A 15,144-nucleotide genomic window follows, 5' to 3' on the forward strand; every position below is an offset into this window, starting at 1 on the left:
CTCTCTAACCTCAACGTTTCCAGTTGGGAGTCTGGAGTCTCCAGTCCAGCAGACAGCAGCTTCACTCCAGAGTCCTTCAGACAGTTGTTACTGAGATCCAGTTCTCTCAGATGGGAGGGGTTGGTCTTCAGAGCTGAGGCCAGAAAAACGCAGCAGCTCTCTGACAGTTCACATCTATCAAGCCTGTATTTAAAGGATAAATGACAACAACAAAAATTTTATACCAAAAAAAAATATATATATACCATTCACAACCACCATTATCTACATACAATAACAAATTATAAGTCATTCCTCATGAAAGACATATGGTATACTGACCTCAGAGTCTCCAGTCCACAAAATGGACTCTTAAGTCCAACAGACAGCCACTTCACTCCTAAATGCTGCAGATAATTTCCACTTAGATCCAGCTCTTTCAAATGGGAGGGGTTGGACTTCAGAGCTGAGGCCAAGAGCTCACAGTGAGTCTCTGAGAGTCCACAGCCAGAAAATCTGTAGTAACAAATTTAATATGAAATCCATTGGTGAACAATCATGTTATAATATTTGGGCTTTGCTGTCAAAGTCAAGCATAGTTTTTTAGATTTTGTCAAGTGTAACTCAAGCGATGATGTGACTTGAGTTCATATCGCATCTGGGGGGATTTCTTACCCCACCAAAATCCTTGTGGCTATTTGAATTCTTTCACAGGTCCCCCCAAAAGACCAGATCAGATCCTGCTTTGCCCAATTCCCTGTCCAACTGTCAACACGATGTCAACACGGTGCCAGCACAGCGATGCAAGTTCAATGAGTACCTTCCTTTTAACATTAGACTATTCTGTACATCAGAATATATTTGAATAATCAAAATACCCCTCAGTCACCATCATGTAACGCTGATACATTACATTGTTGCCATAACTTTTGCAGATTCTTTCCTGGGTGTTGTGTGTAACCGTTCTGCCTGCTGGTTGTTCATAGCCTTGTCAACCTTCCTGTCAGTGTAACTGTACGTAGGCACCTGCAGGCATCTTCTAAGTCTTGTCTTGGTGACTGCATTAGGACGGTGACACCAGATGCCTGCAGCCAGAAACTCTTAACATCATGACAAAAGCTCTACAAAGTTGTATAACGATGTTAACAGTCTTGACTCACCGAGCCTTTCTGCAGTTCCTCACAGCTGGGATCAGTCTCTGTTGTCCCTCCACTGAAGTATTGTACTTGCTCAGGTCCAACTCATCCAGAACCTCATCTGACATCTGCAGCATGTAAGCCAGAGCTGAGCAGTGGATCACAGAGAGTTCCTTCTCTGATCTGTTCTCTGACTTCAGGAACTCTTGGATCTCCTGATGTACTGAGTTGTCGTTCATCTCCATCAGACAGTGGAAGATGTTGACGCTTCTGTCAGGAGAGATTTTGTGGGTGTTCATCTCCTTCAGGTTGTCGATGGCTCCTTGGATGATTTCTGGTCTGTTCTCTGTCTGACCCAGCAGGCCTCTTAAGAGTCTCTGGTTGGACTCCAGAGAGAGACCGTGAAGGAAGCGAACAAACAAGTCCAGGTGGCCATTTTTACTCCTAAGTGCTTTCTGCATTGTTATCTTCAGGAAGGCCACTTGTGAAGGGTATATGTGATCAGATTTAGTTGAAATACCATCATCACCATCATCATCATCGTTATAATAAATATCATCATCATCATCATCATCATCATCATGTAGGGATGAATCACTGTTTTCATGGTCCCAGTCTTTTCCCAGGAAGTCCTCCAGTACCTCTGTGTTCCTATTGGTGTAACAGTGGAACATGTAGACTGCAGCCAGAAACTCCTGAATGCTCAGATGAACAAAGCAGTAGACTGTTTTCTGGAAGATCACACTCTCTCTTTTGAAGATCTCTGTACAAACTCCGGAGTACACCAGGGCCTCTGTGACATCAAGACCACACTGCTCCAGGTCTTCTTGGTAGAACATGATGTTTCCTTTCTCCAGATGTTCAAACGCCAACCTCCCCAGCTTCAGAAGAACTTCCCTGTCAGCCTTCGTCAGCTCCTGTCCCCTCTTCTTATGTCCCTCATCATACTTGTTTGTCTTCCTCTTTGTCTGAACCAGCAGGAAGTGTGAGTACAGGTCAGTCAGGGTCCTGGGCAGCTCTCCTTTCTGGTCTGTAGTCAACATGTGCTCCAGAACTGTAGCACTGATCCAGCAGAAGACTGGGATCTGACACATGATGTGGAGGCTCCTGGATGTCTTGATGTGCGAGATGATTCTGCTGGACAGCTCTTCATCACTGGATCTCCTCCTGAAGTACTCCTCCTTCTGGGCGTCAGTGAAGCCTCGTACTTCTGTTACCCTGTCAACACAGGTAGGAGGGATCTGATTGGCTGCTGCAGGTCGGGAAGTTATCCAGACGAGAGCCGAGGGAAGCATATTCCCCTGGATGAGGTTTGTCAGCAGGACGTTGACTGAAGACTTGTGTGTGACATCAGACACAACCTCCCTGTTGTTGAAATCCAGTGAAAGTCTGGTTTCATCCAGGCCGTCAAAGATGAACAAAACTTTACAGACGGCGAGCTTCTCTGCTGTGACCTTCTGTAATGTTGGATGGAAAATATGGAGCAGCGTGAGAAGACTGTGCTGCTCATCTCTGATCAGGTTCAACTCCCTGAATGAAAGCAGAACCAGCAGACTGACATCCTGGTTTTCCAAGCCCTCTGCCCAGTCCAGAGTGAACTTCTGCACCGAGAAGGATTTTCCAACGCCAGCGACGCCGTTGGTCAGAACCATTCTGACGCGTCTCTGCTGGTCAGCCAAGGATTTAAAGATGTCGCAGCACTTGATTGGAGTGTCATGGAGGGTCTCCATCTTGGAAGCTGTCTCAAGCTGCCTCACCTCATGTTGGGTATTAACCTCTTCACTCTGTCCCTCTGTGATGTAGAGCTCAGTGTAGATCTTGTTGAGGAGGGTTCCACTTCCTGTTCCATCAGTTCCTTCAGTCACACGTTCACATCTGTCCCTCAGACTGATCTTATGTTTATCTAAAACCTCCTGCAGACCACTATCTGCTGGAAGAGAAGAGACAATGTCAGACTGAAGAAAGACAATCTGAGAATCTGCTGATCATTTTTCATCAGCTACATAAAAACTTAAGATGAGCCAAGAAGAGGTTTTCAATTTTCTGGTATTTATAATCATCTTAAGTGCCAATGCTGTTTGAGACAACAAATGACACTGTAGAAAACAACAAGTCCTGTTTTCAGAAGTGATGACATCAGCAGACAGATGTCTTACTTTGTACAGTGCTGGTCTGACTGACTCTCTGCAGTCCAGTACTTGTTCTGGATCTTTGTCCACACTGGGGACAGGGGGAGTCTAGAGATGAACCAGAGTGGTCCCAGTATGAGGTGATGCACCGTCTGCAGAACCAGTGTCCACAACTGGTAGAGACTGGATCCTTCAGGACGTCCTGACACAGAGCACATCTGGACAGCTGTTCCTCCGCAGAGACACCGCTCTTCCTCTCTCTGTGAACAGGAAGACATTACAGATTTCATTTTAACTTAACCATTTGATTGATGGACTAAAAACCCCACCAGTGCCGTGTAGATGGTCTGAAAGTACAACGTTGCCACAAAATGACAGATCTGATTCACATTTCTAATTTTCAGCACAGTCAATGTTCTGCCAACACCTGGCCAATTTAGCCAGTTTAGCCAATTTAGAATCCTTATGAACAGGGTGCAGTATAAACTGGACTCCAATCTTTTTAGCTCCATCTTCCATTACATTTATGATGCCCATGAAAGCATGGTAGTGTTCTATGACCAGGACCCAGGAGGAAACATGGGTGGATGATTTTACTGGACGCAGTGCTGGTGTCAGAACGTTTGCACGTCTTAGGTGACATAGCATTAGCTTTTAGGGTTGGAGCTGACTGATTTGCTCTGTGCTTCTCAGGCGCAACACCCTGTAAAGGTAACATTTTTCTGGGATTGTGTAATGGCATTTTCATATACTGAACAATAATTCAGCAATTCCACCAGGCAGGTACACGGGCTGTTGGTGCACAGCAGAGGAGAACCCCGCTATTTATGTTGTCTACACAAACCGTGTTAAACAGTCTCTTACTTTGTGTCCAGGAGTTCCTGCTCATCACTGAAGTATGGAGGTGAATCTTTGGACCAGTCACTCTTCACAGACAGACGGGTGGATCCTGGAGACCCTGATCTCAGTCTGTGGCACATGCGTAAACAAATACGCATGTGTCATAATCTTGATTAAAGACAATATCAGTGGCTACAGTTTTACACACTCACCCTTTCACCTGGTTTGTTTTACATCTAAATCGGTCAATTTAAAACAGTGTTCATAAAATCAGTTCCAAGCAAAGATCACTTTTAATGTCCTAATGTAAACCAAGAGCCGAGATCTACAGCTCAGGCACATTAGGCCAAGGAGACACTTGTGCTATTGACCATCACTGCGACTATTATAACTCTTCATGGTTTGTCAAGAGGGAGCCCGTGAAAGTTTAAGTACTAGTTTTATCGCACTTTGACTATTGTTCCTTGATTTGGTCCAAAACAAAAGACAGTAATCTGAAGAGGTTACAAGTATCAAAGAATAAAGGAGCACGCATTGCTCTTTACAACGAATAATTGCTTGGCTTGGTTAAGTGTAAAAAAAACAGGTTGCATCATTCTCTAGTGTGCTTTATTAGAAATAAACACCTTATAATAACCGGTCATTGCTCTACTCAGCATGAACCAGAGGTTAATTTTCTGTTGCCTCCATGCAGAACTAGTTTAATGCAGAGAACAGTTAATTATTGAGCGATGGTGGAATTCATCACCAAGTTTCTTGACATCAGAATGTTATACGACTTGTTCTAAAACAAAAGTTAAGATTGTGTTTGTTTACACAAGGGACAGTCTAGGAGACTATATGACCTCTTGTTTACATGATTTACTTGTTCTGTTCTTGAAGATGTGATGTGGATGTATTTTATTTGTGACTTAGCGGACTGAGTTGTGACGAGCTTTATTTTCTTAGGTATTTAAGAAACGAAATTCTGATAGAGAGAGCCATCGTATGTATTAGATACTAGAACTAGGTGTCGGCTGTTATGCGTTGTAGAGGTTAGCGTTATGTATTGAGAGTCTTAGAGCGGACACACCTTCAGATGTGAAAGACTCCCATGTGAAAAAAAGCGGTGGGTCTCAGAAAGCAGGCCGTATCACACCAAGAGAAAGCACAATCAGAGTCTGTGATGTGTGCAAGGCACAGGTGGTTTTTCATCCAACCAGACATTGAGGTAAGAAGAGGTGTCCACTCGGATGGCGTGTTGGAGGACTGCTGCAGCTCTCTATCTCTAACAGCTCACTGGGCTTGTTTCTCCTTTATTTTAAACTGATCTACTGAAAACAAATGCGGGAAAAAGAACTTGTTGTGGACACAAACTAATCAACAGCGATACCTGCTGACAACAGTTAACCTCAGCGACCAATACAAAGCATTTGATGTGGTTGCTTCACAATAAAAGTCTTGTGACTTTTACAAAACAGAAGGAAGTGATGACTCTTAACGACCAGGTGGTTTAGTGGGCGTTCAGATGTCGGTGTGTCGGGAGTGTTGGGAGTCCAGTTTGGAGAATCGAGTCAGGAGTTTAAAGGTTAAGCAGATGCCCAAACACTGTGCAGAGGTTTAATACTCTCACGCAGGATTTTAAAACTCTGGAAAGTTAAACAATAAAAGAGCAGAGTCTAAGTTAGACAGCGATCTACCAGGAACCCACTGCTGGGCTGAATCCACTCAAATAAATGAAAGCAGCCTTATGGTAATATGGAAAACATTTTTTTTAGTTGATTTGGAGTTTGGTAAGTCTAAACTTTATCTCTGATTGCCGTGTTTTAGCATTTCGTGGAAATAATGATGAGCTCTGAAGTGGACCGATCGTGTCAGTTTATTATATCTCTGTGTTTTGCAGTTTTTGAGGCCTGAATCATCAGCTGAACAGCAGAGTAGAAACTGGATTTATAGCTTGTCTATGGAATGGAGGTTAAACAGTCTCTTACTTTGTGTCTGAGGGTCCAGGTTCAGTACTGAAGAACAGAGGAGGATCTTTGGACTGGTCACTCTTCAGAGACAAACAGCTGGATCCTGGAGACCCTGCCCTCACTCTGTGGCATTGACCTCTGCAAACACAGAGAGATGTTTTATTTAGATGATTTTTACAAACGTGTTTGTCTCCGTATGTCGGCCCTGTGACGGACTGGAAACCTGTCCAGGGTGTGCCCCGCCTCCCGCCCAATCTCAGCTGTGATTGGCTCCAGCGACCCCTCAGAGGAGAAGCGGTAGGGCTACTGGATGGATTTTTTAATTTATCTGAAAGGCAAAGATATCGTGAGAAAGACAAGAAACCAGAATGACTGGCCAGCTATGTAGCGCAGACACGAACGGTGCTGGTCGGGTGATCTTAGTGATGTGAGGTACAACGTACAACCACCAGCTCCAGGAAAAATGGATCGTACTGCTCCAGTTAAATCTATGGTTGCGCTGGAGACTGTGTGGAGGGAAGAATGTGGATCACACTCGTGTATTCTGAGCCTTAGAAAAAGGAAAAGTGTTGGGTAGAGTTGAAAGTGACTCTAGTTATCAATTACCCAGGACAGTCCGCTGTGTATGTTTAGGTACAAAATGGCCGAGATCTGGTTCGAGTTAGATAAGTTGAGACCACAAGGCAATCGTGAGGATCGCCCTGCTCTAGGACAGCAACTGGACATAGTTGAAAAGAAACTAAAACCTCCATATAAGGACTAAGGTACTTTAAGTCGTATCAGAACGTAGTTGATCACGCTGACTCTATTTTTGGTCTTTTTTCTTTAATAACAAGAAAAATATAGGAAGAAAAAGGTCGTTGACACCATTTTCCCAAACCTCAGCCTTGTTCCCAGTCCTGTACCTGCAGGTGCCCGGTATTTACAGAAATCCTCAGAGGATCATCTAGTTCTCCTTCCAGTTGTTCCTCCCTGGAACCCACGTGTAAGAACCAGTAGGAACCAGTCAGTGTTTTACTGGGACCTGATTCATTCAGTGACATTGGACTGTAGCTCACAGGCTCGATCACAAAGTGCTGCCTATATCAGTTATTAAAAGAACGAGCAGGAACCATGGTTTCTCTGGTCTATGGTCTCTGGACCTATGCACAAAAACTGGATGTTTGTCGACGAGTTAAAAGGCAATCGTCTCACCATTTGTAGGGTGAAGATATTTTAGTGACAGAGGGATTTTACTTTCCTCACTGACTCATGTTAAATCAGGTAGGTTCAGCAGAGTGATCAGTCTCTTACTTTGTGTCTGAGGGTCCAGGTTCAGTACTGAAGAATAGAGGAGGATCTTTGGACTGGTCACTCTTCAGAGACAAACAGCTGGATCCTGGAGACCAAGCTCTGTCCTCTTCTTCAAAAAGACTCATCTCCTCTGGTCTGAGAGGTAAACCTGTAACACCAGAGACACAGTCGACTTGGTTGGGGGCTTATGTCTGCCAGAAACCAGTTGAAAATAACCTTAAATGAAAAAGTAATCCTGACGTCATGTTAGAGTCGGTTCATCAGAGATCATCATTTTTGTAGAAGCTGACAAAATGAGACGAGTGAGCTTAAAGCAAAGCTGTTTTCTGGCTGAAAGGAAACAGCTTCAGGGCCACTGATAATCCATTGGTCCACAGGCAGGTTTTTAAAAAGATACAAGACCCTCCACAGCATCACTGATGTTTTCTCTGGACCCCCCCTTTGAAACCCCCCCAGCAAAATTCTCCCCCCAACACTGCAACAGAATATGACAGAAGTAAGATTTCGCTAAGCCCCACCCACCCATTGCTTTTGCTACCCTGTCAGCCGTTACATTCTAAAACGTTCCACGTTCAGCCGTTACATTCTAAAACGTTCCAGGTTCAGCCGTTACATTCTAAAACGTTCCAGGTTCAGGATTTACATTGTAAAACGTTCCACGTTCAGCTGTTACATTCTAAAACGTTCCACGTTCAGCCGTTACATTCTAAAACGTTCCAGGTTCAGGATTTACATTGTAAAACGTTCCACGTTCAGCTGTTACATTCTAGAACGTTCCAGGTTCAGGATTTACATTCTAGAACGTTCCAGGTTCAGCCGTTACATTCTAAAACGTTCCACGTTCAGCCATTACATTCTAAAACGTTCCAGGTTCAGCCGTTACATTCTAAAACGTTCCAGGTTCAGGATTTACATTGTAAAACGTTCCACGTTCAGCCGTTACATTCTAGAACGTTCCAGGTTCAGGATTTACATTCTAGAACGTTCCATCAACAGACAGGATTTTTTAGACTGAGAGTTGAGAGTAAGTTGTGTAGTTGCAGCAGAGACAGACGAGTCTGTTGTGACTCTTAAACTGTTAACTCTTAAACACACCAACACCCAAGAAACTAACAAACTGTTTCTGTTCAAAGCTACAGACACTTCCTTGTTGTTGTTTTGGGTCCCATGTTGGAATAAACGCATTTTTTTGTTGTTGTTGTGAGAATATTTGGACAAAATGAAAACGAACCATTTTATCAGCTTATCTTCATGAGTATGGCATTTTTTTTTGTTTATCATTATCATCATTACTACTCTCATTATTACCACCACCAGCATCCTCGGTGACATGTGTGTGGGGGGGGGGTCATTAGGAAGAAGAGTGAAGAAAGTTCCATTTTTAAATAAAATCGATACAAACGCCCCCCCCCCCCCCAAACACAAACGTCATCCTATCGTTCATCTTTATTAACAACCCTTTATAAACACGTTTAACGAGTCGCTGACGTCATGAAAAGCCTGGTGGTGACAGAGGGGACGGCAGGACCATTTCCTCCTTATGCTATTATATGATGCTACACATGAACCTCAGCAGTGCAGTAGAGTACAGTACTACTGCAGTACGTGGTCGTGTAGTCCAGAGCCACAGTGAGTATTTGGTGGCGACGCTTCTGACGAACCAATGGCTGCTTCAGAAAGCGTCATTCGACCATCACTAGATTCCTGCCGTTCGTCTTTATGTCAATAAAGTTAATTCAAACTCACACACGCGGTTTACAGCGCGACCTCATCAGCGCACAGGTACGCTGACAAGTAGAATCGAGGAAATACCGGATCGATTCTCAGCTGCTCCCCGGTTCCTGCTTCGCTGTTCCGGTCTCAGCTGCACTTCCTCATTTATTTATATCCACGTGATCATTCCTTTGACTCAGCGACGCCCCCCCGTGGCCTACTTTGAGATCACTTCTATGGGCTCAAATTTGGACCAAAAAGATTTTGAGCTTGTCAAGTCAATAATTCCAAAGGTTGTAAATAAACCTTTTAGAACCTGTAACATAGATCTACCAGAGAAATTCAAGTTTCTACATCTGTAGAAAAGATATGTTTTTGTTTAAAAATAAATAAATACATAGCGTGTATAAAATCTGTGACCAAATGTTTTCAGTGGTGAGACGCTGACATAAAAAGTGCTTTTGTGAACGTGCACAGATAAAAAGCGGAAAACTGCTATAAACTGGTATCAGTTGACCGACTGGAGTCTCAAATCTGCACCAATCATTTTACAGGTTTACAAAGGGGAAGACATGTATTATATATATATAAATAAAACATATTTACAACTACTAACCTTGGAATTGTTTTTGAACATGACTTTACAGGCTCACAGAGCAGGAACTAGGGACCAGGTGTTTGAACTGAAGTCCCTCTGCATTAACAATGACTTGTGTCATTTTTACTGTAAAAAGTTTGTCTTTGCTCCACCTGAGGAGCAGCAGAGTGATGCCTGCACTCTTCCAGCAGAGGGTGGTGTCTGTTGTGTCCCCTTTTATTGGACTCATTGTTTTTCTACTGTTTGTGGGTAAAAGGTTTGTCTCTTGCTCCACAAATACACAGTAAACCAGTAAAATAAGTTTCTTTTAAAAGTTCTCCTGCTCTGGTCGCCATCTTAAAAACACTGCATGTGTCTGCAACCGTCTCTCTTTCCTTTTCGACGCTCAGTGCTGTAAAAGCTTGGGAAGGACAATCTGTCACGTTTTTTATATATATAATCAAGGCTAAGTTATATATTCACAGACACACAGACGTATATACAGACATATACTGGACATAGATTCATCAGCTGACTTAGACACCAGATCCAGATGAGGATCATGTTGCTCCGTAACAGCTGGATGTGGAAATAAACGGCTGTTTGAGAACAAGTTCATCATATCAACTTAAAGGTTCTGTTGTGTTTGAGCCTCATCTGATCTGGTGCTGCACAAACAGCAGGACTCAAGGAGATGAGCCGGTCCGGTTGTTGACGGGTTGCAGCTCTTCATCAGTCCCGGACCGAGTTCTGGTCTTGTAGACGCACTGTTAATAAACTATTGCAGTCACTGTGCTTCCTGTGACTGCTTCACAATAAAAGCCCGCTGAGGTGTTTTAATGTGAAGAAGCAGCAGAAGGAAATGTTGTGTTAGCATTAGCGGTAAACTCATCCAGCTGTGATCCAGCTGCAAGAGAGTGAGCATCAACAACCACCACATCAAATTACAAACAGTCACACCGGATTAGACATTTGTACTTCTATACTTGTGAGGACCCTTTTTACATAATGATTTCCTTTGCCCCTGACCCCCCACCCTAAACCTGATTTTAATCTGGGTCCCGTGAGGTACAGAGGACCAGTCCAGATGTCCTCACTAAGATGGTTTAAAACTGACAGTGAGCCTCTCAAAGATAGAAACCCTAGCCCACAAACACATACACAGCTATAATGAATGAAGAGCAGAGCTGTTGTTTCTTCAAGATGTAAAATATTTTATTTTCTGTAAATGATTCTAAATCAGATTCCACATTTTTCCCAAAAACAAACAGAAACATCACCATCATCGTCATCGTCATCACCACTCTGTTTACGTCCAATAATATAAAACAAAAAAGCAGAGACAAGGCTTCATGTCGTCCATCTGTACACGTCAGCAGAGTCCTGATAAAACCTCATATGTACATGGCAGCAGGACTCTGAAATCCACAACACAGAGCGATGCGAAGGAGGGGGGAAAAAAAAAAGGCGAACACTCACAGACGCCTGCAGCGAAATTTGCTGGGTGAAAAAAAACAAAACAAAACAAAAAAAGGCCGCGGGGAAAGGTGCCCCGCACTCGGGAGGCGTTTAGCCTGTTCCCAGTCTTTGTCCAATCGGAACGCACCGCCTCCACCGCCGGGACAGGAAACAGAATCCGTGAAACTTTATGTAAAACGCCGACCTCGAACAGAAGAGCGCTCTCGGCAGGTGATGAAGGTGAGGATGAGGATGTTAAGGTAGCTCTCGGTGGAGTGATTTCTAAATTTCTGTTTTTGTTTTTTTTAAAATTTATGATAGATATTTACACGCTGTGACTCCGAACCTTGAACTCACCGTGGATTTAGAAAATAGCTTCATTCAGTAATAAATACAAAAAGAAAAAATCTCTTATTTTACAGGAAATTAACAAAACGCAGGGAGGAGGAAGAGGAAGAGGAGGAGGAGGAGGAAGAGAGCGACTCATGGAATCAAGTATGTTTCTCTGGAAATTTCTGTTTTTGTCGTTGAGTTTTCTGTTTTTTTTAGTGCAAGTTAATAAAACCTCCCTTTGACGACACATTCTGTTATTTCAGTGGCGTTTACACTCACATTTACATCAGTCCTCATTTTTACACACAATATACACAGAGGACCAGCCTCTTCGTTAGCCCCGCCCCCTCGCCTGCCAATCACTCACCTGGCCATCTTTGTCCCCGCCCACCCCGATATATGACCCCCACCCCCCTCACCTGTCAACCCACCCTCCATTATTATCTCTGACCAAATCTGTTTTGATCAGTTTTATTATTAATATTATTATATTTACTTCTGATATGAAGTTGAGCACCGCCCACAGGAAAGTGGGCGATCGACATCCAGCTTCAGCACCGAGACGACAGAGAGAGAGAGAGAGAGAGAGAGAGAGAAAGAGAGAGAGAGAGAGAGAGAGAGCTGCCAGTGTGTGTGTGTGTGTGTGTGTGTGTGTGTTCAGTTCATCCATTTGCGGCAGTTGACGGCTCCGCAGTGACAGGGGATCTTATGTTGATCGTCCTCCAGGTCGAACTTGTAGTCGTAACTCAGCTGAGAGAGAGAGAGAGAGAGAGAGAGATTAAACCCACATCATCACCCAGAGACCAGAAAGAAAAATAGCAAAACAAAGAGAAGCAAAAAACTGTCGCCAAAAAAAACCCATTTTCTCTCAGAAATTAACAATCAGCTCTCCCTCCCCCCCAACAGAACATAAGACCCCTCCCACAGCCCAAAGGTGCCTGAAGTCCTGCATGTTGTCCATCACTATATAATAAGCGTGTTCCACTCTCAGCCGGGCCTTCAACAGTCCCTGCAGAACCGGCACAGGTTCAAAGTTGCCGGTGTTCTGGACCCGGTTCCTGCGTGTCAGCCAGATGGCCAGCTTGGCAGAACCAGATAAAAAGTTCACCAGTGTATGTGCCGTCTTCTTTTTAGCACTGTACCTGGGGCCAAAGATGAACAACTCAAAAGAAAATGTCTCCCCGATACCCTGAAACCACCTTTTTAAAAGCTCGAACAGCGTCATCAGCCGAGGACACTGAACAAACAAATGTTCCAGGGTCTCCGTCTGAGAGCAGAAGACACACTCCTCCCCCGGCTCAGGATCCAGGTGCGCTCTGTATCTGTTCGTAGCTATCGCCCCGTGTACAACCCTCCACTGGAGGTCTGCTGTCCGCTTTTCAAAGGGCAGCTTGTACAGGGCCCGCCAGCTGCCTTTCGGGGAAGCGCCTGGAACAAAAAACTCAGTCCACTTCGACTCCCTCATCCCCGCCAAAGAGCGCAGGTTCAGAACCTTCACGCAGATTTGATAGGCTGCTTTTTCCCTACAGCCTGGAACTGGTCCAGGTGTGGGGTTGTGAACGTCAGCAGCTGTCGTCCTCCTTCCTGCCACTGTCCCACAGCTGGGGTGACGGACAGAGAGGGGAAGCTGTACTCGCAGCCTTCGCGCCATTGTTTGCACAGGCCTCTGATTTACAGAGTGGTGAAGGAGGTCTGTGCTGCCCTGCCACAAAACCTGAGAGCATTCGCAGAAAACAGCCTGGTAGAGGTGATGTTGCTCCTCCTTCCCAGGTCGTCCACCGATGTTGCCGTCACCTTCATCAGATGTCCTAGTTTGGTGCAGCCGGCCTCCCTGAGACCGGCTCGCGAGCTGGCAGACTGCAACGTCTGGGTCTGTATAAAGTTGTTGAAAAACAATGGTTCTTCAAACAACCACAGGCCCGGAGTTTTACAATTATTTCCAGGACGTCCTTAAGTCTGTTTGACAAGGCTCTGGAAAGCACCTTATAGTCTGTACAGACTAGGGCAACTGGCCTCCAGTTCTTAAGTTGGGCCAGGTCTCCTTTCTTTGGTAGCAGGGAGAGCACAGCCCTCTGACAGGAGACTGGGAGAGATCCTATTCTAAAGCACTCTAGAAGAACTCCATGTAAGTCGGGTCCGATGGTGTTCCAGAAATGCTTGTAGAAGTCACTGGAGAGACCATAGTTCCCTGTGCCCGGTCCCGATGCCATCTGGTTTATGGCGTCCGTCAACTCCTCCAGAGTCAGCTCCCGATCCAGACCAGTCTTCTAGTCCGGGCTAGTCCACCCCCTCAGTCCCGGCTGCGGGCCCACCCGCCTCCCGGGCACGAGCAGACTTGCCCGCTGCCGCCTCGGCCCAAGCGGGGTCGACCCTCACTTTGCCATGAGCATCTATGAGGAGGCAGGAGACGTCTACTTTAAAGGCCACAGAAACCGGTTGGCTTCACTGCCTTTCTTTAGGGACGGTAGTCTGCCATTCGGGGACGGTAGTCTGCCTCGGCCCCGGCGGACTCGCCCGCTGGCGCCCCGGCCCGTTGTCTATGCGGACACGCAAATCATTTGTGACCAACGTCTCCACATTCGAAACATTTGAGCTGGCCTGAGCTGGCGTAGACCAGGTAGTGGCCATTGCCGTGCTTCACCCTGAAAGACACCTCCAGCGTCTGGCGAGTCCAGGAACATGAACACATGCCGCCTCAGAGACTGGACGTGCCTCAGTTTGGGATCCCAGACTCACTGTCTTAAATCCGCTGGCGAATTTACCGAACCTGCGGAGTTCAGTCTCCAGCGATTCATTTGGGATGAACGGCGGAACACCAGATACGGTGATCCGCGTGGAGGGCACCGACAGCGGGGAGACCTGTACGAAATTCTCCCTGATAAACACACCGCTCTCGGTCAGACTATCCGGCGGGACTATCCGCACTCCCTGCCGGATAGACGGAGGTGGCGTCTCGGAGGACGCCATCACTCCCGAAGACCTCCTGACAAGACCACCGACCGATCGATCGGCAAACAAATCAATGAACCCATTAAGAAAAATAAAGCTTACCTGATCATGTACAGAGTAAAAGATGCAGAGATAATCCAGAAACACACACAAAACAATTCACAACTCCCGCCACTCGCACGTCCACCCTCACTCATGCTCACAACCGGAAACAGGGAGAGAGAGAGAGATAAGGAGATAGAGAGAGGGAGAGTGAGAGAGAGAGAGAGAGGGAGACCAATAAGAGGAAAATGTTCAATATAATTTATCGGTTTATTGACAGTAGACGCTTCACTGTAAGAGACTTCATCAGTTTCTGCTTTTAAATTCAATGTGATACTTTCATGGTCTTAAAGAACAGAAAAAAAAAAAAGAGGGCATTGGGACCAAAGAGACACAAAGAGACAACAAACGACCACAAAGAGACGCCAAACAACTACAGAGAGACACCGAACGACCACAAAAAGACACAAAGAGATAGTGAACGACCACAGAGACACCAAACGACCAGAGAGACACCAAACGACCACAGAGAGACACAAAGTGACACCGAATGACCACAAAGAGACGCCAAACAACCACAGAGAGACACCGAACGACCACAGAGACGACAAATGACCACAAAGAGACACAAAGAGAAGCCGAACGATGACAAAGAGACACCGAAACACCACAAAGAGACATAGAGCGACCACAGAGACACCAAACGACCAGAGACACCGAACGACCACAGCGCGACAGAAAGA

General features: G+C 45.4%; 2 protein-coding genes across 9 annotated transcripts in view; both read right to left on the reverse strand.

Moving 5' to 3' along the window:
• Positions 1-9,525, reverse strand: part of LOC120789870 (NACHT, LRR and PYD domains-containing protein 12-like) — a 1,168,582-nt gene extending 1,159,057 nt beyond the window's left edge. For 3 of the 8 annotated variants that reach the window (XM_040126983.1, XM_040126981.1, XM_040127010.1), the window contains exons 1-5: positions 9,076-9,492; positions 7,330-7,477; positions 6,055-6,174; positions 4,109-4,213; positions 3,272-3,504 (exon numbers count right to left, since the gene is read on the reverse strand). In XM_040126983.1, the coding sequence (XP_039982917.1) occupies positions 3,272-3,504; positions 4,109-4,213; positions 6,055-6,174; positions 7,330-7,454 (583 nt within the window). In that variant the 5' untranslated portion in view covers positions 7,455-7,477; positions 9,076-9,492. Of the gene's footprint in view, positions 1-3,271; positions 3,505-4,108; positions 4,214-6,054; positions 6,175-7,329; positions 7,478-9,075 lie in introns of all 8 variants that reach the window. The other 5 variants (XM_040127000.1, XM_040126999.1, XM_040126982.1 and 2 more) reach the window with 5 other exon arrangements.
• A 2,361-nt stretch (positions 9,526-11,886) lies between these two features.
• LOC120789866 (histone-lysine N-methyltransferase 2C-like) overlaps positions 11,887-15,144 on the reverse strand; it is a 78,830-nt gene continuing 75,572 nt past the window's right edge. The window contains 1 exon segment of the mRNA XM_040126956.1: positions 11,887-12,160. Coding sequence (XP_039982890.1) covers positions 12,068-12,160 — 93 coding nt within the window. The 3' untranslated portion in view covers positions 11,887-12,067.

The sequence above is a fragment of the Xiphias gladius genome, chromosome 5 (genome assembly GCF_016859285.1).
Source record: "Xiphias gladius isolate SHS-SW01 ecotype Sanya breed wild chromosome 5, ASM1685928v1, whole genome shotgun sequence".
Taxonomy (NCBI): Eukaryota; Metazoa; Chordata; class Actinopteri; order Istiophoriformes; family Xiphiidae; genus Xiphias; species Xiphias gladius.